The sequence below is a fragment of the Aethina tumida genome, chromosome 2 (genome assembly GCF_024364675.1).
Source record: "Aethina tumida isolate Nest 87 chromosome 2, icAetTumi1.1, whole genome shotgun sequence".
Classification (NCBI taxonomy): Eukaryota; Metazoa; Arthropoda; class Insecta; order Coleoptera; family Nitidulidae; genus Aethina; species Aethina tumida.
Window position 1 is genome coordinate 35921108 of NC_065436.1, and position 25323 is coordinate 35946430.

At 30.1% G+C, this 25323-nt stretch overlaps 5 protein-coding genes across 8 annotated transcripts; 2 read left to right on the forward strand and 3 right to left on the reverse strand.

Annotated features, from left to right (window-relative positions):
• Nucleotides 1–49: 49 nt before the first annotated feature.
• LOC109595735 (alanine aminotransferase 1) lies at nucleotides 50–4782 on the reverse strand. The gene is made up of 6 exons (XM_020011154.2): nucleotides 4519–4782; nucleotides 1680–1989; nucleotides 1365–1555; nucleotides 1103–1309; nucleotides 585–869; nucleotides 50–529 (listed from the first exon to the last, which is right to left on the reverse strand). Exons 1-6 carry the CDS (start codon nucleotides 4780–4782, stop codon nucleotides 200–202), a joined length of 1587 nt encoding a protein of 528 aa, XP_019866713.1. The 3' UTR covers nucleotides 50–199.
• Nucleotides 3205–7113, forward strand: LOC109595736 (acyl-protein thioesterase 1). 4 transcript variants are annotated; one of them, XM_049962727.1, is made up of 6 exons: nucleotides 3205–3239; nucleotides 5703–5751; nucleotides 5804–5835; nucleotides 5894–6054; nucleotides 6308–6534; nucleotides 6590–7113. In XM_049962727.1, the coding sequence occupies exons 1-6, from the start codon at nucleotides 3220–3222 to the stop codon at nucleotides 6776–6778; spliced, it is 678 nt and encodes a 225-aa protein (XP_049818684.1). In that variant the 5' UTR covers nucleotides 3205–3219; the 3' UTR covers nucleotides 6779–7113. The 4 variants fall into 4 exon arrangements, with proteins under 4 accessions (XP_049818684.1, XP_019866714.1, XP_019866715.1 ...); XM_020011155.2 differs by lacking the exon at nucleotides 3205–3239 and adding an exon at nucleotides 4922–5061; XM_020011156.2 differs by lacking the exon at nucleotides 3205–3239 and adding an exon at nucleotides 5159–5232.
• Nucleotides 7109–9638, reverse strand: LOC109595734 (ribonucleases P/MRP protein subunit POP1). Its single transcript, XM_020011153.2, has 4 exons — nucleotides 8198–9638; nucleotides 7778–8139; nucleotides 7458–7724; nucleotides 7109–7407 (listed from the first exon to the last, which is right to left on the reverse strand). The coding sequence occupies exons 1-4, from the start codon at nucleotides 9558–9560 to the stop codon at nucleotides 7123–7125; spliced, it is 2277 nt and encodes a 758-aa protein (XP_019866712.2). The 5' UTR covers nucleotides 9561–9638; the 3' UTR covers nucleotides 7109–7122.
• A 212-nt stretch (nucleotides 9639–9850) lies between these two features.
• LOC109595727 (2-iminobutanoate/2-iminopropanoate deaminase-like) lies at nucleotides 9851–10580 on the forward strand. Its single transcript, XM_020011145.2, has 3 exons — nucleotides 9851–10004; nucleotides 10068–10297; nucleotides 10347–10580. The coding sequence occupies exons 1-3, from the start codon at nucleotides 9937–9939 to the stop codon at nucleotides 10469–10471; spliced, it is 423 nt and encodes a 140-aa protein (XP_019866704.1). The 5' UTR covers nucleotides 9851–9936; the 3' UTR covers nucleotides 10472–10580.
• Nucleotides 10581–10718: 138 nt separating this feature from the next.
• Nucleotides 10719–23006, reverse strand: LOC126264674 (uncharacterized). Its single transcript, XM_049963480.1, has 3 exons — nucleotides 22898–23006; nucleotides 12434–12941; nucleotides 10719–11681 (listed from the first exon to the last, which is right to left on the reverse strand). The coding sequence occupies exons 1-3, from the start codon at nucleotides 23004–23006 to the stop codon at nucleotides 11498–11500; spliced, it is 801 nt and encodes a 266-aa protein (XP_049819437.1). The 3' UTR covers nucleotides 10719–11497.
• Between the last annotated feature and the right edge of the window lie 2317 nt (nucleotides 23007–25323).

A 25323-nucleotide genomic window follows, 5' to 3' on the forward strand; every position in this document is an offset into this window, starting at 1 on the left:
AAATCCTACCCCTACTTGAGGATGCAAAAAGGTACAGATAAAACAATAATACATGGAAATTTTTATTGTTGGCCTATACACGTCATTAAATTTACATACATCGAATCCTATGCAATATATACAATTACAATACAAATTTCAATTTATAACAATTACCGCCGTTAATAATACTCAACAAATTTTAACTCTCATTTACAACCTAATTGTATTTTTTAAGGAAATCTTTGTGGAATGCGGCAAATTTGTCCAACATCTCCTTTAATTTATTGGGCTGCGGCAGGATAGTGGTGCGGAAGTGATATGTGCCTGGTTGTTGGCCGAATCCAGAACCTGGCACAATGCAAATACCTGTGTTCTCTAATAGTTCGAATGCGTAGAATACATCGGGGGCCTTATTTTGAGCTTTGGCTGCTTCGATCGCCTTCGGGGGCAGTACAATTCTCGGGAAAGCGTACATAGCTCCCTGTACAGTGTTACACGAGAAACCTTCCATTGAATTGAAAGTGTCAGCTACCATTTTTGCTCTTAACTAAAACAAATTTGGATGTTACAGAGACTGGCTGGGGAATAATGGAAAAGCTCACTTTAAGAGAATCCAGAACTGAGTTCTTTTCCTTCATGAATTGTTCATAACTAGGCTCTCCTTTTTGTGGTGGATTAACGACTGTGTCTAAAGTCGCTTGTCCCAAGACAGTTGGGCAAAGCATAGCGCTAATGGCTTTGAGGTACATGGCCTTTACTTTGGGATCCATGTTGATGACTTCAGCGTAGCCGCCTCTCAAACCACATTCACCCATATAGCCTTTGGAACAGGACATAAAACTGGCCAGTTCCATTCCTGAGTATGGCGCTCCCATTTCAATTAGAACCTGAATATTAATAATGTTTTTATATAAAAGAAATTAATTGCCATATAGTTTTGTTTCTGTAATTCCTCTGCGAATATTGACCTCTAACTCTATTTAGATTATTAAAATACAATGATGATTATTCTAATTTAACCAGCATTGACCTAGTAAATAAGTAGTATACTGATATGACCCAACTGGTTTGTTGCTGTTAAAGAAAGATAAGATATCCTATGTAAACATTCTATATTTACCTTTTTGAATGAGAAGAATTTGGAACCTTCAGCGTACACATTATCTTGATATACTTCGTCGGCGAAGATGAAGAGTTTGTGGTTGTAGGCGAATTTAATGATTTGCTCGATATTTTCTCTAGACAGCACTTGTCCTGTGGGGTTTCCTGGGTTGATAACCACAATGGCTCTTGGAGCGGACACTTTCTTTGCCTCGTTAATCGACCTCTTAAATAATAAAATCAGAATGACAAGCTCCTATTTCGTATTAGAATCAACGTACTTCTAATTCGGCAATGTCCAATCCCCAGTTCCTGGATTCGTCCAGGAAATAACCGATTTGGTGCATGTTGAACTCAGCTAGAGAGGCGGAGTAGAGAGGATATTGTGGAATTGGTACCATCACACCTGGTTTCTTTCCATCGACGTTGCTGATCAACAATTTCAATACGTTTTTGATGGCATCACTAGCGCCTGAAACAAATCAAACTTTTATAGTAAGTCCATGAATTACTTAAGTCATTCAAATCGATACATCAATTTCATGCCTTTGTCAAGCAATTGTAAATAACATTTATTGATTGAAATAGTGACTGACCTGCACTGATGACGATGTTCTGCCAATCAGAAGGGATGCCATCCCTTCGTTCGATGTATTCAGCAACGTGTTTCCTGATAATTTCGATGCCAGGCGAATCAGTGTATGAACCCACCGACCCACCACGACAACCTGCTAAGATCAGTCTGGCTCTGCATTTTGCGTCCTCAGGGAAGGAAGGGTCGTCCAACAACTTGGGGTAGGCGACCAGCGCCAGGACTTCTCTGATGAAGGTAATTGGTACCTGACCCATCGCATGGCAATCGCCGATATTTGCTTTAATTACTTCTGTAAATGGTTTTTTTACGCCCTGAAATATACAAAAACGATTTTTGTGGTGGACAACTGATTTAAATATTCGTATTTCGAAATTTATTGATAAGAAATATAATTTGGAATACTAACTGGACTGATAATGTAATCCAAAATGATAAATGAAGTACGCAAACGTTGTTTCTTGCGACACATTTTTATTATTTGCAATATTTTAATGGTGATAAAACCATTGGATAATTAAAATAATACCCGGCAATATTTTAAACCGCGCAACCTTGATTTTATAAATACAAAATGAACTCTATAAACATTTCCTACTTTAATTGGAATTTACATGAAAAATATATGCTAGTCATTCCTGACATAAAAAATTATTTTGCTATTATAAGTATTTAGAAGTATTTATCTAAGAGTGCAATTTGCAACCTTATTGAATTTGCAATGATAACAAATTGATAAGGATTTTTTTCATTAAATTAATGTCGACCTTGATTTGTATAATAAGAGACAATATTTCCTAATCAAGGAATGTAATAACCATTCCTAATTGGAAGATTTTATTATTCGTTATTTACACCTTGAGTGTAATAAGTTTATGGGGTCGTTAAAACACTGTAAATTTGATTTATAGTTATGAAACAAACAATAATGTATTTTTAACAGCAATCATTAAATAAACAACATTAGAAAAGAATTTAACTTCCTGTCACGTAGACAGAGAGAATCTCGTCATACTGCAACATCTGTTAAATTTGCCTCTCGTCCAAATCACCTTTTAGTTTTTGTTGCCAAGTTCAATGATTTTACTCTATTTCATACAATATTCTCTTAATTAGTGTCGGGTATCGAACCGAATTGATTAACTTATTTGTAAACAATGAAATAATACAAGTATAATAATGTTTGTCTGGTATAAACACGGGAAAACACTAATTAATGAATTTTAAAATGTGCAGGTTAAAAGTCAGTGATTCAACGTTCAATAGTTACCAAATATTTTAGATTTTCCTTATCGGAATTTGTATGGTTCTTGACTCCTATCAGTAGAGTTCATTATCATTTATTGTGTTGATCAGTAAAATATACTAATCAAGATTTATCCTAAACACAAATTTACATTCTGGTCAAGAGTCTACTAAACCAGACTTTAAAACTGACCCACTTTCCACTAACGAATCAATGACCTAAGAAAATCTCTTCGTTCCATTATTTTATGAACAAATAAATTGTGAGTTCAGTCAATATTTGCGAAGCTGTAGTTGCGATGATTCATGTTCTATTTTTGTAAGTAATCAAACACATTTAATTATCTGTAATCCATAAAAATTTAATTATTATATTGTTGTATAGTATATAATAAATAATAGGAAAATTTCGATTCTAATAAGTTGAACTATTGTGTTGATTTTAGTCCGTGTAATTTGCTCAAAATCATTGTTATTAACTTAATTAGAATTAAATTATACCTTTGCCTTGCCATTAACATATTAATTATTTACCTTTAAAAAAGCAACATTTTTATTCTATTATTCAATGTAATTATAGGAAACCTTTTATGTAAACAGTAGTATTAAAATTAATTCTCAGCAGAATAATAATGCATAAGATTAGATTTGTAAATAAAATTGTTTTAATTATGGTTTTTTTTTAAATAAACATAATTTTAATACTATTTTCACAATTTTTTACTTAAAATGCTGTACCAAATTTTACATCTGATTTTTTGTGTGAAAAACCTAAAAATAAAGACATTTGCTCTAGAACGTGAACTATAAATTAGATACTTGTCATAAACAAAAATTCTATACAATCAAAAGTTTTTATAGATCTTGCCAAGTTTCAATCGTTGAGAGCGTTTACATTTTTCTGTTTCATAACATTGACAAGCTTATTTTGAAAACAAAATATAATAATTTTATAATTAATACGCAACTTACAAAAATGGCGGGAACAACAATATATGGATAATGTGAAAATAATATTTTTTATCTTATACTTGAAAATAATTTGAGTGCTTATTATCAATTATAGATTAGTTTATAAAATGTAATCGTATTATTATCAGAAATCAGTTTCTATAAAGTTTCTATAACATTTAAAGTTAAAAGTTTACTTTCTAATTAGATTTTGAACGTTTTTCTCAACGCTAAAAACTTGACCTATCTAATGACATTTTTATAAATAATAGCCAAATTGACATATTTCCAAAATAAATCTCACTTATAGGCTAAAGTCTGTTTATTTTAAATGAAAAATTGCCCACGCTGGCAACAAACCTGCTCTAAAAATAATGAAATTGGTTTTCGCATTTCGCCAAACCCGTTTCAAAACATTTTGCATAACGCGGACGCGCCTTTTATATTGTTACCGCTTCGGCGTGATTGATTCACTTAAACTGCCACCCAAATCGATTATATGCCATGCCAAACGCCAATAAAAACAATAATAACCATAAGCCAAGTGAGCTAAGCATCCCATTCCGGTGCAAATAAACAACCGTTCCAGTTCGAAACAAGGAAGAGTAACGCAGATTTGCATCGAGGAAAAAGCATGACAGATTTACCTTTTCGAGCTCTTTCTCAATTTCGCCAGCCCTAATTACCAACGGTCCACGGACCGCATATTCCATAACCTTGATGCAGGGGTTGAGATTGTCGATGGTGAGCGTCGGTTGTGCCTGTGTCGCCATGGCGCGGACCGTATTTTTCGTATGCGACCAACACTCGGACTGAACAGCTGAGTTCGTTCTGCGGAATGACGCAAGTGACATTCGGCGCATATTAAAACCATGCCGATAGAGATGGAGTGGAGATAATAATTGTGGCATTTTTATAACGTTTATTTAATAGTACTACGGCGGAATCGGAACCACAGTTGTGTTTTAACACGGTATTATTGCGGCACAGACACTGTCGTCTCGGAACGGAATGCACTACTGCAACCTGGCCGGTTACTAAACCCGATACCCAAAATAAAATCCCTCGGGTTTAGAGTCCATGTCAAAAGTTTATCGTTGTTTTTCAGAAGGATTTAAGCTTTATCGCCGCGATTTTCTTGCGTTAAATAGCACTTCAATTATTCTTTTATTCCCCCGTTCGGTTTGCATGTATGTATTAATTTTAATATCAAACAACTTGGACACGTTTCAAAGGTTAAATTTAGTCGTTGCATAATATAGTTAAACTCTGCCAATTCAATTATCGTATGTGGGCTTCTTGCAGTTTGATCCGTACTATATCATCAACCCATTTAACATGATAGGCATTGTTCTGAAAGGGTAAAAATGAAAAGAATATGATTTTCATTCGATGAATTTCTGTACTCCTGTGTAAATCTCTCTTCAGAATTTACGTCATTTCATCGAATTCGAATATCGAACCTTTTATGCAATTAAGTTATATTATTAAAGCTTTTGTTGTCAATCTAATGTGATTGATTGTTTAATTAACCTGAAGTTGCATTTTGATTTATTGTTTCAATTTTTAAACGTAAATTAATACGAGCACCAACTAAGGTACCAGAATTACTAATATAATATAGTTTTTTGTTATTTATATTATAAATACGCTTACAAATAAATAAACAATCTAAAATTTCAACTTTAATTATTTTATGACATGTACTTAACCTAAATAAAATTCGATGAAACATCGACGTTCTCAAGGTCATTAGTAACAACTGTCAAATATTTTTCAGTATTACATCAAAAACATCAATTTTTTAATTTAATTTGTTAATTTCGTGCAGAATGGCATCTCCGGTGATCATATCGGCCACCGCCAAACACACGGCCACGGTAAAATATGCATTCCGATTTAAAAACAATATATTAACCGCATATTTTCCAGCTCATCTTCCTGCACGGTTTAGGAGATACGGGGTAGGTTTCAACGCTTTTTTCAAGTTCGAACCAAAATTAACGAATGTATATGTTCCAGGCAAGGATGGGCTAGTGCCATGGGGGCTTTGAGACTTCCACATGTTAAGGTGATATGTCCAACTGCACCGACAATGCCTGTTACTTTGAATGCTGGCTTCCGAATGCCCAGCTGGTTTGATTTGAAATCATTGGATGAGTCTGGACCAGAAGATGAAGAAGGTATATTAGTATAGATTTGAATTAAATAAATTATTTTTGTAAATTTATTTATTAAAAACACAAAGTCTTTGTAGTGTGAAATAATTAACACAATGTGTGAAGTAGTACCATTTGTGTATAGTATTAAATTAATTGCTCAGAGATATTTACTAGCTGGTACAAAAACAATTTTGTATGTATTTTCTATTAAATATTAAAATTTGTTTGCCCAAACTTTTACATTACTCAATAAAGATATTTTTTTTGTCCTCAGGCATTAAAAATGCAACAAAACAAGTTCACAATATGATAGAAGATGAAATTAAAGCAGGAATCCAAGCAGACAGAATCATAATAGGAGGATTCTCCCAAGGTGGTGCTTTGGCCTTGTACAGTGCGTTGACTTTCCCACAAAAACTTGCGGGAGTTGTCGCTTTATCTTGTTGGTTGCCCCTCAGAAAGAGTTTTCCAGGGGTAATGAAAACCAGCAAAGATCTCCAAGTATACTTCTACAGATAAATAACTAGTGTGAATGCTTAAGGTGTTTTTATTTTAGGTCCTGCAGTGCCATGGTGACTGTGATCCACTTGTTCCATACAAATGGGGACAAATGACTGCCTCCTTGTTGAAAACGCTACTTAACAAACCTGAATTTAAATCCTACAAGGGTTTGATGCACTCATCTTCAGATGAAGAGCTGAATGATGTTAGGGCGTTTGTAGAAAAGAATATACCTAGTCAATAATATTTTATCTGAATTATATAAACGGGCGTCGTTCTAAGTTGATTTCAACATTCCCTATTTTACAATAATGCTATGGAAACTATGCATGCTAGTGTAGCCAATGTTAACCAACATCCTTCAGTCTACCTATGAAAACTGTATCATCTTGCTTTACATTAAGTACTAATTTTATTCCATATACACTTATTTACATAATGACCTGAGTAATATTAAACTATGGTTTTTGCCAATCTATGCATTTTACTTTATTGTTTTGTTGTCTACAATTGTTTCAATACATTAAACATGAAAATGTTTGTTAGTTTCCTAGTCAGAAATAAAACTATAAAATTAAATGTTTTTTTTTATTCACATATAATTTGTAATGTTCCCAATCTGTATATTAAACTATTTGTATTCCTCAGCAAAACCTTGTTGTGAGGAGTTTGTTTTAATAAAGATGGAATTGATCCCATTGTAATGTATCCTATAGCACTACATTTGCCAAGTGAAAATGAAAAGTCGCCGAATTTAATAAAACCTATAACTTCTCTAGAACAAGAATGTCTAATGGTTTTTGCTTCTGGCAGCCATAGAGACCTCATCTGTTTTTTATAATCTTCAAGCATTTCCTTTTCAATTTTCACCTCCTAAAATATTAAATTAATAATTTAAGCAAAATTAATATGATATTAAGTACTTTTCCGTTTCTTTTTGCTCTGATTCTCCTTTTTCTTAAAAGTTTCAGTAGTTTTATATGCTTATTACGTAAATCTTTACGCTTTTGTTGCAATAAATCCTGAACCTTTGGTTCAACAGGCTCTTTTGTTAAATCCTTATCTTTTGTTAAACATATTATAGCAAATTTATGAAATAGACCTTTCTTCACAGTTATTTTAACAGGCACTAAAAAATTAGGACTATATTGAAAGACTGTATCATTACTATTTTTTGAATTAATCATTTCCTGAAACACAAGTAGCATTACAACTTGATAAAACATTTTCCATTTTGAAATACCTGCAAATTTTTTAGTATTTGTTTGTCCCTTAATACAGAAAAATCCGCATTATCAGCATTCCATTCACTAAGCAACAATTTCCAGTCCCAATTAAATGGACTAGAAATACTGAATTTATTAAAGTTAGTTCTTTTATTAGGTGGCCTCTTGAAAAAAACCTCTTTACACTTCGCAGAAGTATCGTTCTCGCTCTGTATTCCCGCCTCCGTATCGGGTTCTAACAAATCAGGCAACCCCATTTCGAACCTTTGCATTTTTTCCTCGTGCAAACCCGCGGAACGTGCGCCCCACATTATTAGCGCAATCCAAAATGGTTGAGCCCAACCTCCAGGCAAAATTACGTCCCATCCACGACCACAGCCTACATAAAATAAATTAATTAGACATATTAGACATATCAATAAATATACGTTTTTTACCTCTATTTTCATCAGTTTTTATGCCCGGCCTTTGTATTAAGACCACTGGTATGGGAAAACCTGATTGTTCTAAATCAGAGCCAGGTACCAAAAGCTCTTCCCTCATTTCGTTAATTTTAGAATTCGGTATTTTTCCTTCCTTCACTGCGACTCTGACGGCATCATCCCAAATTGGACTTGTAGAAATATCTTTAGTGACATCAAACAAATTTTCTTGTGCGCCTACATAATCCGGCAAAGCCTTGGTCCGCTTTTTTGGTAAGTTATATCTTGGATCTCTGACTACCAGAGATATAATTGTGTGTGGATGTAGATAACTCTCAGAAGCTACATGTTTAAGACTCTTCCATAATTGTACTTGGTCATTAAAAATACTGTCATGATTGAATTTATTTTTATAATTATCCAACCAATCAACTTGTTCATTTAAATTCTGTTCAAAAGGCATGAAACAGTTTTGTAACACAGCCATAGATAAAGGACCACTAAGCTTAAATCTAGTTAGTGATGAACCCAATTCTGACACTTCAAATTCTTTATTAAAATGAATATTATTCACGTCAACATCCATAGAATTTTCTAACTCTAAAGTCTTAATAATTGTCTCAAACACTTCAGAGTAAAAAGCTGGATGAACCCACAACCATATGCTACTTTTTTCAGACTCAATTTGAGATTTCCACATAAAATTAACTTTACCTATACATTTATTGCTGTTATATTTGTACAGAAAAACAGATCCTTCTTTTTTACCATTTTTATAAATTTTAGCACCAATTGTCAGTCCATTTTTTGGATCAGTGATCAATTTAAATTTGTCAACAATTTTGTTATAATTTCCACAGATTTCTATGCATCTATAATATGAAATATCTTGTATTAAACAGTGTTGTTTTGTAGCCCTATAGCATGCTCTAAAAGATCTATCACATGGTGTATATGGCAATCGGAATCCCCATTTTTCAATCATTTTAAATCTTTTTGCATGCCAAATATGTGTGTCCAACCAAATAACCCTCCTCCTCCTTTTGACATATTCACTTTGCAAATTAAATGGCCTCCGCACGTATTTTCTCAAGTTTTTAACTTTCTGAGGCAATCCAGACTTCTGTACTTGGCTTTTGTGGATCTCCCTCACTCTTCGTGGCAATCTTTTCACGTTGTGTGACATAGCTCTACGTCTCATGTAAGTAGGTAGCCGTTGAAATGCCATTTTCGTCGCGTAAATCATACTCGAGCTTAATGTGTTACGCATTACCTGGACTTCTTTGCCTCGGGCTGCGGCAAATTGGAAACTTATCGTTTGGGGCAATATGTCGTTCTCACCGATACGGCGAGACTCGTACGAAGTTGTTGGTTCCATATTTTACACTTTTAATTCACGAGTCAGAGTTACATATATGAATAAATATTTGAAACAAGTGAGGTTATTTATCTAGGTTATGTTTTCTAACCTTTCAAAAATTAACACAGGCAACCCAGATTTCACAAAAAAGTTTTTAAAAATTATTAAAATTATTCTTAATAAGCTAAAAGCCTCATTGTTATAAATTGAATTATTTATTAAAATACTACTTTAATAAAAAGATTTTTTTCTTTCGTGTTTATTTTATCATCTTAAATTGTTTGTTACAAATTTCTTATAAATAGCTGATAACAATGTTTTAATATAAACAACTTCGATAAATCACCAAATGCATTTAAAATCAGTACTTTGAACTGAACTGTTGTACTCAAAAATGGCAGCAGCAATTAGAAGAATAATCTGCACCTCCAAAGCGCCCTTACCAGGTGCCTCACCCTATAAGTAAGATTAATTGATAGTATTAATAGTCCATCCAATATCATAACGTATTTTTAAAAATTTTAGCCAAGCTGTAGTATGGAATAATACTGTATTTGCATCCGGTGTTGTGGGAATGGACAAAGATACGATGAAAATCGTCCCGGGTGGTGCAGCAAACGAAGCCAGACAAGCTTTAAAATCGATTGGACACATTTTAGATGCTGCAGGTTCTTCTTATGCTAAAGTTATTAAAAGTACTGTGATGCTGAATGATATTAACGATTTCACTGCTGTTAATGAAGTTTACAAAGAGTGTAAGTTGTATCTGATAAAAAATATTTTGATATTAAATATTATTTTTAGTTTTCAAGAAGGATTATCCTGCTAGATCCACTTATCAAGTAGGTAAGTTGCCTTTAGGTGCAAGTGTGGAAATCGAAGTGATTGCTGCAGTTGGGGACGTCACAAATGCAACAAGTAAAATATAAAATTTTAGTTGTATTACTATAGTTCTTTATTATTTTATTACACGTATATAATTTATGTTTTCTTATAATTAAACACAAAAATCTGAAATAAAAAATTGTGTACCAACTACATTATTAAAATTTAATATCACAGATATGAGTAATATAAAATATGTTCATTTTGGCATAACACACTTTGAACCAGAATTCGAGCTTTGCTAAAATGAGTATATTTTATATTACCAATACATTCATACAATATCCTCTAATTATACATCTAGAACAAATTCTAAATTTACATCAAAGGCAATAATTTATTTGTGAAAAACCCTGAATTAATAATGACTATAAGTATGTCTCTTTTCCATAAAACATTCATATTAAGAGGTATTTATAAACGTTATAATCCATATAATGTTTCTGTTAATGTACGTTTGAAATTATTAAAAATATCTTAGTATAAAGGTACTAGAGAAATATGTTAAATATCTTATTAGAAAAATATAAACATACATCTAGGTAGCATGCAATATCTAAAATTGTTTCTGTTTCAAAATTTAATATTAAGGGAGATTTTTTAAAAAAGTATTTAATTATTTATTTATAATCCAGAGAAGAGGAAGACTTAAACCTACTAATAAACATTTAAACTATGCTCAACTATGCTTAAACATTTCGTCTACAAGTAAATTCAACTGAATTATCAATTCTACTAATTTAATGTAATAAAATTGCCTGAATCAATGTGATCAGTGATATAATTTTCCTATATTAAATGTTTGAAACAGATGTAATGATAGCATTGATTTCACTTTCGTGACAGCTGTTTTTATAGCACAATTACTACGAAAAACGTCGGTTTACTATTAAATATAAGAATTCGATTGAACGAATCAATGAGTCACATTACCTTCACAGAATAACAATATAACAATTCTGTAATTCGAATCCCAACGTCTCGCAATTTACATCATCCAAATCTCTCATAAAAATATCCTCTATCTTTATCACAAATATGTAAGCAGAAATAGGTTTGTCAGGCTGCAATTATTTTTCTAAATCACTTATAATTAGATCGTCGGTAACACACAAGTCTTTTTTGTCGTTGTCGTCCGTTTCGATTTCCGTCAGCGGAAACATGCGACCAGGATCTTCGGGAAAGTCCATGCACTTTATGGACTTCTTCAGGATTATGGCGTCGGCTGCTGCCTCCCAGAATGTCGGCGGCAACCTACGAAATCAAATTTAAACAGGGAAGTGTTACGAGTGTGACTTTTAAGAAAATTACAACAATCGTTGATTTAATGGATCAAATGATGATTTAAAATTGTAATTTTCTTGTTTGTAGTTGGCATTAATTACTCTTTACAAAGCGGTTTTACTCTTTGGAACTTCGTGACCTTTATTAAACTTTATGCGGTGCTTTCGTGTTTCTATGTACAAATGCTATTCAATAAATACAACTGTGCCTTAATTGTCTTCTATCACATTTTATTACACCACTCAGTTATAGTATAAATTTAGTTAGATAATTTTTAAACAGTTTGAAGTCTCAGTGTATGTGTAAAATGGTGTTTGTGCTTCACACTGTTTTGTCGGTAGAGGTGAAGTGTAAGTATAGAATAAGCGACTCACAATTTACGTGAAAGCGACAGATTCTATTCAGAACCTACACTACAAACAAGTTGCTGAGCTGTTGTACGTCACACACACAAAAACAAACTGTTCTAAATCACTTAATACCAATACCTTAAAAAGTTACGACAGTCCTTGAAATCCTCAGTAAACAACAATATATTGTAAATAATCTACAAAGCGAATCAGTTACAGCCCCAATGTTAAGTTATCTAAGGTAGGTAATATAATCAATAATGCATTTGTACAAGTCCGTTGTTCGTGCGGCGGTCTACTCTAGATTTTTTTACATGGTCTAGAGCAAAATCAAGCACGAAGTACTTTAACACTCACATCTGAACCACTTACTCCTCCTTCGCTAATTCCTTCGTGGGCGAATCGCTCTTTAACACTTCTTCGACTTTCTCCTCCATTTTGGAGACACTATCGCCTAAATGGTCGATCGTTTGGTCGATCTCCTCGATTTTCAACGATTCGACCGCCTTATCGTGCAAGTCGATCGCGTCGTGCTTCAAATCCTCAACTTTCTCGTTCATATCCTTGCCGATCGAGTTCATGGTTTCGTTCATGCTGTTCTTGGTGTCGCTCACGAACTCTTTCACGTTATCGGCTTCGGACGCTAAGACTGTTTCAGCTTCGGATATCGCCTCTGCGGTCGCATCCGATGCGTTGTTTATCATCTCGTCTTTGGACGCCTCCAAATGGTTGACGCCCTCCTTCACTTGCGAGGAGGTGAAGTTGAACGTCTCGCCGATTTTGCCCACTACGTTTCCGACGCTGCTTTCCGCCGTTGTGAAAGCCGACGTCATTGTTTCTTTCACCGTTTCGATTCCGTCTTTTGCTGTTTCCCCCACGTCTGCAAAAAGAGTAGGTTTAAAACAAGAGCTGTTTTTTTCTTGAAATGTCAGAGAAGTCACTTTGTAATTTGAGCAGGTTTATTTTTAACAGATAATTGATTATTCTCGGTTATGTTGTTCAGAAACGTTGTAATTAACTTGAAAATCACGCGATTGTTATAAAAACGCGAAAGGTTCTTCGAATTACTTAATTATATTTCTGGTAATAAATGGCTTTGCTCTAATTGTACCAATTATTTTGTAAAATGTAGACATTTGAATGGAAATATGAAGATAAGAAGGCCAGATTTATTTTTTAAGCAAAAAATTATACAAGAAGTTTTTTTTGCTTTATTCTTCTTTTAAGAATAGATAAAAAAAAAATTTAATAATAAAAAGATGGAACTGGAGGAAATAATAATGTAACAAATATATCTACAAACTTTGTTTCTTTTTCTTTCAAGAATCAAGTTAAACAACCTTATTTCAATTAGTTATTTTGTTATAAATATTAAAAATAAGAATTTCTAATTTTTTCTTTTTCTTTAAGGAATCAAGTACAGATGTGTATAAAAAATTATAGGGGAAATCGGGGCAAAACGAAGCTCGGGGCAAGACGGGAAATGTGCTTGTATGTGACTGGTGAACACAACAGAGCCTAACACAGGGCCATTCGCGACATGTTCATTTGCGTTAGACGAGTCCGAGCAGCCCGTGCGTGTTACTACGTGTTTTGGCTGCGCAGCGAGAAAAAAACAGTTTTTTGGAGGATGTTTACGAAGTTTTCTGTTTTGAAACAATGTGCAACAGGCTAGGTATCAGTGCTATTGCAACATTTTACCACATACTTGTTGTAGTAGTGTAAAACTAATGAATTTAGATTACATTTTCGCAGAATAATTTAGTAAGTTAGAACTGTTGTTTCTTTTGCAAAATATATCTATTGGGGCAAAACGGAATAGTATAAAAGGATTGAAAAAAAAAGAACTGAAAAAAAAGAAGCCGGAAGAAAAGAATATAAACAAAAGATGCAAAAAAGAATGTGACACGGACACTAGTTGATCTTAAGACGATGACAATGATTGTCCTTACATATATTCTGGGTACTTATATTCACAGTCCACTGAAAGATGGGATATTTGTAATGTGTGCTATGGCTGGACCCATAATTCCTGGGCAAGTGTAATATAGACGATAACAATGAAGAGGCACATACATTTGAACGTTATCAATTATATTAAAATGTGTACTCATTATGTCCCATAGCGTTTCCCGTTTTGCCCCGATCCTGGGGCAAGACGGGATATTTGACATGTGCCATTTAATTCCTATTTGCCAAAAAAATATGTGATTTAGCACCAAAAAAGATTATAATTATGTTAATTAAAACGGTAATTGTTGCTTTTATTGTAAGAGATTTTTAATAAACAGTTTGATTTTCATATTATGACGTATCCCATCTTGCCCCGGTCTCTCCTACTATAAAACTATACTAATAAAAATATTAACGGAACTGAAGAATGAAATAATTAAAATATTAATTTAATAAACATATCCAAAATATGTTTTTTTTTTTAAGAATTAAGTAAAACATCCTTATTTCAATCAGTTTTTTTGTTAGAAATATTAAAAAATAAGAATTTTAATAAATATGTGTATAAAAAAACTTAATGGAAAAGGAGAAAATCATAATACAACAACAAATATACTGATAAATGTTAGTTTTTTCTTTTTTTAAATCAAGTAAAACATTCTTATTTCAATTAGTTATTTTGTATGAAATTGAAAAAATATGAATTTGAACAGATATGTGTATAAAAAACTATGCTATAAAACTATACCAATAAAAATATTAACGGAACCGGAGAAAACATTAACTTAATAAACATATCCAAAAAATGTTTTTGTTTCTTTTAAGAATTAAGTACAACATCCTTTTTTCAATCAGTTATTTTGTTAGAAATATTAAATTATTATGAATTTTAATAAATATATGTATAAAAGCTTTAAAGCAATAAAAACTTAATGGAACAAGAGACAATCATAGTACAACAAATGTACTTACAAATGTTAGTTTTTTTCTTTCTTTAAATCAAGTAAAACATTCTTATTTTAATCAGTTATATTGTAAGAAATTTAAAAAAATATAAATTTGAACGGATATAGGTATAAAAAGCTATATTATAAAACCATACCATTAAAAATATTAACGGAAATGGAGAAAATATTAACTTAATAAACGTATCCAAAAATTTTTTTTTTAAGAAATTTATTTTCTTAGAAATATTAAAAAATAAGAATTTTAATAGATATTGAAAGAAACAAGAAAATAACAAATATAACCACAAATTTTATCTTTCTTTAAAAATCAATTAAAACATTCTTATTTCAATTAATCATTCTTTTAGAAATACTAAAAAACAAGTATTTTAATAGATATGTGTATACAAAACTTTATAACAATAAAAAAAATTAATGGAACAGGAGGAAACAATAATATAACAAATAGACTTACTTGTTTTAAAGAATTAAGTAGTTAGTTAGTTATTATAAATATTAAGAAATATGTATTTGAATAGATATGTGAATAAAAATTATAAAGCAATAAAAAATTATTAGAAGTGGATTATAGTTATTTTATTAGAAATATTACGAAAAAATATAAAAATTCTTTTTTTTATAGAATTTGATTTTATTATTCAATATAGTTGCCGTCATTCAATTTTTCGATACCATTTTTATAGTACTATTTGTCATTAGCCTTAAAATAGGCTTCAATCCACTCGGCTGACTGTCGGTTGGACTCCGTTGTAAAATAATGGAGCTATGTTTCATCCATTGCCACATATCGACGCAAAAATTTAGGTTTGTTACGATTGAACAGCTCCAAACACTTCTCAGAATCATCAATTCGTTGTTGTTTTTATTCATTCACGATATGTCTAACACGTTCCTTTGATATCTTTAGGGTCTCAGCTATCTCAATCAACTTCACTTTACGGTTATCCGAAATTATTTTGTGGACTTTTTTGATGTTTTCGTCGGTAACAGCCTCTTTGGGTCGTCCACTGCGTGCATCGTCCTCCGTGCTCATTTCGCCTGGTTTAAACTTAGCAAACCACTTCTCAACGGTTGATTTTCCTAGTGCAAAATCCGAATAATGTTTATCAAGCCAAGCCTTGGCTTCAATTATATTTTTTTCGCCAAGAAGCAATGCTTTATTAACACACAAAATTCCTTTTTATTCAATTAACAAAAATTGCTTCACTCAAAATGCTATAACTCACAAACTAATTGTACGGCAGCTGTTAAATTTGTACACGTGTTTTTTGAAGGTTAAGGCTAACTGAAAATCATATGGATTTAATACTAGTAGGGCTATTTATATGCCAGTCTACGAACTTTTCAGCCCACTTGTTACGTGTATAAAAACTTTTCTAGTAATTAAAAAAATAGTGAAACTGAAAGAAACAAGAAAATAACATAAAAGAATACAATAAAGTCATTTATTTTTATTTTAAACCATACAAATTTTAAAAGTTTTTTTTACCTGAAGTAAATAATATAACTAGAGTGAAAAAATCTAAAATTTTCTTTGAAAAAAATATATATGTTTTAAACTAATACATAATAAACTTTGTAGTTTCTTTAAAAACACGTGTGAAATCGATAGGACAATATTAATTTATGTTGTTAGTGTTATATATAAGAAGTCGACGTACAAAACAATAAAGCCAATCAATAAACCAGTTAAACGTCGAGGATTGTCACATAAATATTTAATAAAATCCGGCGTCGGCCGGAATGTTGCTTATTATTTTCGATCGATCGTCACGACCCCGTACGTACAACTGGACTGTATCTTTTCACTAATCAGATAAACAATTTCATTTGGCATGCACACGCGAATTTATAAAATCGTTAACATTTACGAACGCGGGGCGGGACACACGCAACCCTCTCTTTTGTCAGGCTAAACAATGACCTAAACCACCCCCTGAGTCTGAGTCAACGACACTTCGCATTACCAAGTCAAATCGTATCGTATCGTTTCGCCAAATCTTTCATATTTTTCTTCGCACCGTCTTATCGACGCCGAGATATTATACCGTTGCGTTTGTGGCGTTTCTTTGCGGACCGAGATTAATTAAAAATGTGTAGTGAACCACTTGTACGGTGTACTACATTAACAAGGCCATGTTTCGTGCGATTTATTTGACATCGGTTTATATACAGGGTGAGTTGTTCATCACGGAATTGTTTTAATTATCATACAAATCCATTTGCCTGGGTGCATTTGCTAGATTGTGCGATTAGGCGGCACGCTATCCATAATCGAAATGACAAATAAAAGCATCAGGTGCAACCGCAAAGGGTAATTTATAAGTTTACCCACTCGAGTGGTTTTACTTGGAAAAAATTATATTCAGATTCTATGACTAGGTTATAAAACAACCTGTTGGGGGTGCGATGATTTATTGCGAGCTTGGGACAATCGATTCGGATGCAAGAAAATACACTTGACCTTTAAGTTTCATTTTTACCATCGATGAATGTTTTATGATTATTTCTGGGCAGTGTATTCTATAATTTATGACAAATTGCTTTGCGGAAAGTAATTAGTAGTTACAAATCAATCCACGTGTAGTGTGAGCAAATAAAAAAATATGTAATCAGCCCTTGACACAATAAAAATAGCTGTTAAAAATTTGGTATTCAAATAAAGCATATTAAGTATATTTGCGTTCGCATTTGCATATTAGGGGGAAGGTGAACTTCGCTCATAATAAATTCTAGTTAAATTAATGGACTTCAGCGTCGCAATACAAATCGCATAAATTTTGGTATTTTTAGATTTTTAATAGTTGCTTTTTTCTTATTTGATTATTATCCGCGAGTTATTGATTTGTCCGGATAGGTGTTCAGCGGAAACTTAATTAATCACGACCAGGCGAACATGGACAAGGAGGATTTTTTTCTTAATATCGATTTGTGCAAGTAACAAATTATTATGGTGTGTAAAAATGTGAATTTTCTAATCTTTGAGTAGCAAATTGCCCGATACAATCTAAACAATTTCGATGTGTATTAATAATGTAAGGAAAATAATATATTGTGGTTGCATGTCATTAAGGTAGAACCATTATGTTTTTCGTTACAGGATTTTACCGTATCGATTGTAAAATATTCCAGAAATACCGCATAACCCGGTTAAGCTTTACAACAATATTTTTCTTGACAAACATAAATATTATTTCTGTGGAAAAGTGACAAAATTTAACAAACAATTATTATTGTTATAATAATAAACTGTTTCGGAATTTAAGTGATAAATGCTCAAATGTTAAATTCTACTTACTTATTCAGGCAAAAGTAATTAAAATAAAGTAAAAAAAATGTTCGAAGATTAAATTTTAGTAGCATTAATTGATGAAAAAACAATTAGTTGAGTATTACTATAATAACAATGAGAATTTTAATTAGAAAATACTTAAATCTAAAATTTAATAAAATAGTTATCAAAATAATATAAAAATAATGTGTTTGAAATTTAATTATCAGAACAAAAATAAGTAATTCAATGCAATCAAATGTTATTTCTATTATAGTGAACTCTTTGAGAATCAATATAGAAAATACTTAATGATATTCTAAAATCTAAAACTTAACAAAATTTCAATTAATTAATCAGTCAAAAATAATAATCAAAATAAGTTAAAAAGAATGTTAATGTAATGTAAAATTACATTAACGTAGAAAATACTTAAATGTTATTTTAATGTTTAAAATTTAATAAAATTTTAATTAATATTAGCAAATAAAACAAAATCAAAGTAAAAAGAATATTATAATATTTAATTATAAGAACAAAAATAAGTGATTTAATGCAATCAAATGTTATTTCTATAATAGTGAACTTTGAGAATCAACATAGAAAATACTTATTGTTATTCTAAAATCTGATATTTAATAAAATTCCAATTAATTAACCAAACAAAATAATTATTATAATAATGTAAAAAGAATGTAATGTAAAATTTAGTTATAACAACAAAAATAAGTGACTAAATACAACCAAAATTTATGTAATTAATCAGCAAAAAATAATTATTAAAATAAAATAAAAAGAATATTCTAAAATTTAATTCAACAACAATAATATGTGACTAAACAATAACCAAATGTTATTTTTATAATATATATCTATATCTATATACTTTGAGAATCAACGTAGAAAATACTTAAATGTTATTTTATTTTAATGTTTAAATTTAATAAAATTTTAAATAATTAACCATAAAAAAATAAGTGTAAAAATCAAATTAATGTTCTAAAATTTAATTATTATAACAAAAATAAGTGAGAGTGCAATTAAACAGTGAACTGTTTGAGAATAAACATAGAAAAATACTTAAAAGTTATTCTAAAATATAAAATTTAATAAAATTCAATCAGTCAAAAATAATTATCAAAATAATGTAAAAAAATGTTAATGCAAGGTAAAATTTAGTTATAACAACAAAAATATGTGACTAAATACAACCAAAATGTTATTTCTATAATAGTAAACTCTTTGACAATCAACGTAGAAAATACTTAAATGTTATTTTAATGTTTAAAATTAAAAAAACTTTTAATTAGTTAATCAGCAAAAAATTATTTTAAAAATAAAGTAAAAAGAATATTCTAAAATTTAATGAAAACAACAATAATATGTGACTAAAGAATATCTAAATGTTATTTCTAAAATAGTAAACTGTTTGAGAATAAACGTAGAAAATACTTAAAAGTTATTCTAAAATTTAATATTTAATAAAATCAATCAATCAGTTAAAAATAATTATCAAAATAATGTTAATGAATATAAAATTTAATTATTGTGACTAAATACAACCAAATGTATTTCTATATTGGTAAATTTTTTGAGAATCATTAAATATTCTAAAATTAAAAAAAATATAAAATCCAAATTAAACAATCAGCGAAGAATAATAATCAACATATTTTAAACTTTCTTTTTTCTATAATGGTAAACTGATTGGGAATCAGTGTAGAAATATTTAAGTTATTCTCAAATCTAAAATTTAATAAAATTCCAATTAATTAATCAGTTAAAAATAATTATCAAAATAATGTTAATGAATGTAAAATTCCATTATTGTGATTACATACAACCAAATGTTATTTTTTTAATAGTAAACGGTTTGAGAATCAACATAGAAAATATTTAAATATCTTAAAATTAAAAACAAACTAATATTATTGCTATAATTAGTATAGTTTTGAACAAAATCTGATATTTAAAACTTAATAAAATCCAAGATAATTAGTTAGATAAAAATAATATTTCATATTAGAAATACTAGAAAATTACTAAATATAAAAATATGGTTGTTGGTTGATTTAAATTTTCCCCATAAAATTTTAGTTATGCAAAACAAAAATAGACTTTCTTCGAAAGTGTCTGGCCGTTTTACTACAGGAATAGAACCCGCATATTTCGGCAACATTACCATAAAATTCGAATGCTAATTCGAACTATTTAAAAGACGTTCGTGCCATTTTCGAAACTGGTGACTTTATATTTAGTCCGAAATTTCCATTTGTTGCATCGTTCCCAGAAACGGTATTTTAATCGCCAATAGAAATTGATACATGTCCTCGGAAATAGGCGCATCAATTCGTAAACATCGTTGTCGTGTTCTCCCACGCTAAAAACTTATAATTAGCAAAGTTTAACGCGACTGTAAAAATTATCTCATTAATTGATTAGAGTTTGAAACAGTTTCATGTGAAATAATGATAAAATTCAGTCTCGACGGAGTTACTAACTAGACTGAAACATGTAATGGGTATGGCTTTAATGGCTGTCAAGTTTTTTATCCGCAAATATGACGAGTAGTTAATTAAATTACTATGACAATAATTTGTATGGTAAACACCAAATTTTCACCACATAAAAACGCAACTCATTAATTTAATTTACGGAAAAGTTTTTTAGTGTTCGCATATTAATCCAACTATTCCTGACAAGACCATGCTTGTTTGAATTGAATGATTGATGAGGATAATTATTGTTATTGATTAGATTACATTATCTTATTGTCAGCGAAACGATTGAACTGTTAAAAAATGTAGAACTAGAAAAACTGTTTCTAGATGTATGGATAAACGGAAGTAATTTATAGTTCCGGTAAAATAATAAATTACGGATATTGCATGTTGAAACAAGTGTGTGACAATTTCAGATTATCGGAAATTATAAAATTGATATGGCCTAATTGTTTAGCTGAAAAATAATAAACCACCTCGTTTTATTGGTCTGTAATTTCATAAATAAATTATGGGGTACAATCATTTTTAAATTTAGATACTCCATTAAATTTCCAGTTAAAAAATGCACGTGGAAAATAATTATTGTTCCATGTGCTGAAATCTTTTGTATGTTTTTATCCTTCATAAATTATTCAACGTCTGAAAATAATACGTGATTCAAACAAATAAAATTACAAAGGATTTAGTTCTAAGTTACAGTTAAAAATAGGAAAACAATTTAAAAGCTCATAAAATGACACAAAAATCAAGTGAATCAATTATACAAATTATATTAAAATATTACACTTTCGGTGTTTTTTTCGATAATCGAATAATTAAAACAGAATTATTTAATTTAATAAAAAATATAAGTAATGAATATTAATTAATTATGATATAATAATGTACCTGAAAAATAATTACTATTCCATGTGACATATTTTTTTGTATTCTTAATAAATTATTCAAAAATACTCGTGATTCTTACAAATAAAGTCAAATTTATTCCTAAACAATTATAAAAGCTCATAAAATGTCACAAAAAACTGTTCAAGAAAAGCAATTATACAAACTACATTAAAGTATTACAGTTTTGTTTAACATAATGATGTTTAAAAGTGTAACTAAAATATGAAAATGTAAAGAATTCAAGGATTAGACAGCTTAAGGAATAAAGAACTTTTGTCTGGCATTTAGATTAAATTATTACACTTTCCATAAAATTAATTAATGTTTGAAAAGGTTCCTTCGTTCTAGCATATCTAGCATCATTAAAATTAAGGAGCCCAAGGACTGTTTTACAAAATAACCTTTGGGGGTACATATTTAAGTGAAACATTTTGATTCCTATCTAGGACAAGAGGAAATCCGAAGGTTTCGATTAAACCAGGTGGGCAACAAAAAGGGGTAATTAGATACACTGGAAACAACTCAATTACAAAGCTTGTTTTGTGGGCCAATGAGAAAGAGTCATTTAAAATTAATGCATACTGGTAATTAAATTGGACACGAAACTAAATTATACATACGTTATTATATTAATGGGAAGTTTCATGTTTGTAATTGTTGAACGAAGCATCCGCCAAATTTTAAGAAGTTGTTCATTACAGAAACCGGCGCATCCACCATTTTGAAAAAAAACAACGCATCCGCCATTTTTTTAAACCGATAAGTTTTATACATTTTTATACAATGTTGTTTTGAAAACATTTATACAGATTTAGTAAAAAAAATAAAATTTTATTTACTAAATCTTATTTAAAAGATAGTGAATCAGTAATATGATTTGTAAAGTTAGTATCGACTTACTAAATTTGACATTTTTGTTAACAGCAATTGAAAAATTTTTAAATGAGTTATATGCTACATAAACATTAGAAAAATATATAAACTAATTATTTTTTAAATATTACAGTAATGGAAACCGTATATTCTTTGTTTTTAATACATTAATTGACACTACTAATATTTTAAAATTTTTAGAAAATAAGTATGTAATATTTATAAATAAGATTCGGTGGTATTTCAACCCTCAAGCAAATATATCGAAACAGATTTACAGACCCACATTTAATGTTTCTCATTAAAAAGAAAAAATGTGAATATTTAGAGAGAAATTAAGGGTGCATCTTAAAAAACTGTGCACAAATTCAAAGTTTACCGTGCAGAGCTTGTTCCCCTTTGGTCACGGCATCGTTGGCCGTTTCCTTGGCCGCCTCCACTAAATTTTTACCACCCTCGACCAGCGGAGTACTGCTTGCGCACCCCATCGCTACCAGTCACGGTGACCGCAACTTACTGACTGACCACAGCCGGTCAACAACTCGCACACCACATTCTCCTTGTGGCACACCCACGCTTTCATTACTATTTCATCGCTTCGAAATGTATCGACCGATTATCGGGTCAGTTTCGATGGTGGTGAAGAGTGAAAACAACCATCAGAAGAGGTCGATATGTGTCTTGCATTGTTGTTTCGAGGGCAGGTCGTTACACCCTTATCCAAATGTACATTACGAATAGTAATTTACGATGCACCAAAATGGAAATTTGTTTTCCCCGAATTGTGACGGTTTAATGGGTGGTTGTGTCTTACAAATTGATGTTATCAAATATTGATTGACTCACACTTGGTCTGATATGATTTTCAATTGTTGTGCCACTTTAGTAAATTGCTCTTGACGATTACTTTATTACGTTATTTTATTATTTATGTAACTAAAATATGTATTTTTTATTCTAGTCATTGTGGATATATAATGTCACATAATCTTTCAAAGTTTTAAATGTATTGAAAATACAACAAAATAAATAAGGTAAAAGTTGAAAAGAGCGGAAAAAATTTACTATTAATTAATAAATATAAAAAATGGACCGTTTCTGTACAACTCTCTTTTAAATTATGATGAAGTGTATTCTGGGTTGCCTAATTACAGTAAATAATAGCACATTCTTATTGTAAATAATTCATGTTTAGTCATTGTTTAAGTAATATACGTCATTTAATATATAAAAATTGTTTTCAATTAATCGAAAGACAAAGAATTTATTTTTAATGAAGTGAGGTAAATAAATAGAAACATTTTGAAAAAAAAAAAATATTAAAAAGATGCAAATCAAAAATCAAAATCACGAGTTTAAAATTTATATTTTTTTGTGCAAATTCATATTTTATAAGGACGTTTCTTAATTACGCAATTAATACCAATAATAAAACAATGGTAGATTGGAAAACATTCTTACAATAATTGCAATTAAGTACGCAATAATCTCAAAAATTATTAATAATTAGCTACTACAATAATTAAAGCTTTAATGACTAATAAATATAAGTAGTGGGTATTGTTATTGTCTTTTTGTATTCTAATGAACGTTTTAATCTTTAATAACGTGTTTTCAAGGCACAAAAAAAACAATTTTGTATTATCAATGAAATTCACATGTGGCTTTTAAATAAATTAGTGTTATAATTTATCCTTGTGCAGGACAACAAAAAAATCATTAAATATGAACTTTAATTAATTTATGAAAACTGAGGTCAGATTTAGACAAAAGTTTATTAAAATAAAATACAGATTATTTAAAGTTGAAAGTTTATTTAATAGAATGGAATGAAATATTACTCAGTCAAATGCAACGTTCTAGGAAATCCTGTAAAATCCTTAATGGTTCTTTGAATTAACATAAGAAGTCCGTGACTGGAATTCAGAGGTTAAAATTGAAAGTGTTTGAAATTCTTGCTTTATTGAATTTTCAGTCAATTTTTCAAAACTTCTAAACTCCATTCAATTTTATTTATATTTTATAATTTTCTTTCAGTATTATTTAACATAAATTAAAATATATATTGTACATTTAATATTTAAATTTTTGTTTTATATAAAATTTTAGTTTTTATAAAATTACATATTTTATGATTATTTAATTTTTTGTAAGTAGTTCATATTAAATTTGACTAGATTTTATATATTTTTAATGTGTTTCTCATATTATTCATATTATTTTGCACTATTTCTGCACAATTAAAAATTTGTCTTATTCTACTATTTATACTAAAAAAAATAATTTTCTGTTTCGCCGTAAGTGACATCTATTTTGTTATTTTCAATAAAACAACACTCCATATATATTTGAATTTTAAGATTCAACGTGTAATTGCAAATAAAATAGCTATATCATGTCTTATATATGTAGTTTTTTAGTTATTAATATTCAAGGTGTCCCTAAATTGAGTGAATAAGAATTAACCACATATTCTTGACCTCATAATACGCCAATTTGACCTAATTTATTCATATACCAATATGCTTCCTAAGAGAGATAGGTTGGTTACTAAATGTAGTTATCTCAGAAATTAACAAAAGTAGAATAATGTAATTTAGTTACATAACTGTAACTGTCTGTATCTTTATTAGCAACAAAATTGGGTCGAATAGGTCTATTTTGGGATCAATAATATGTGGTTAATTTTTGTGTACTCAATTTAAGGACACCCTGTATATATCCAAACATTTTGACAGAATTATGATCTAACTAAAATGTTTGTAAAGCTACCAATTTTGATGCTAGAAAGTTCATTTTTGACAC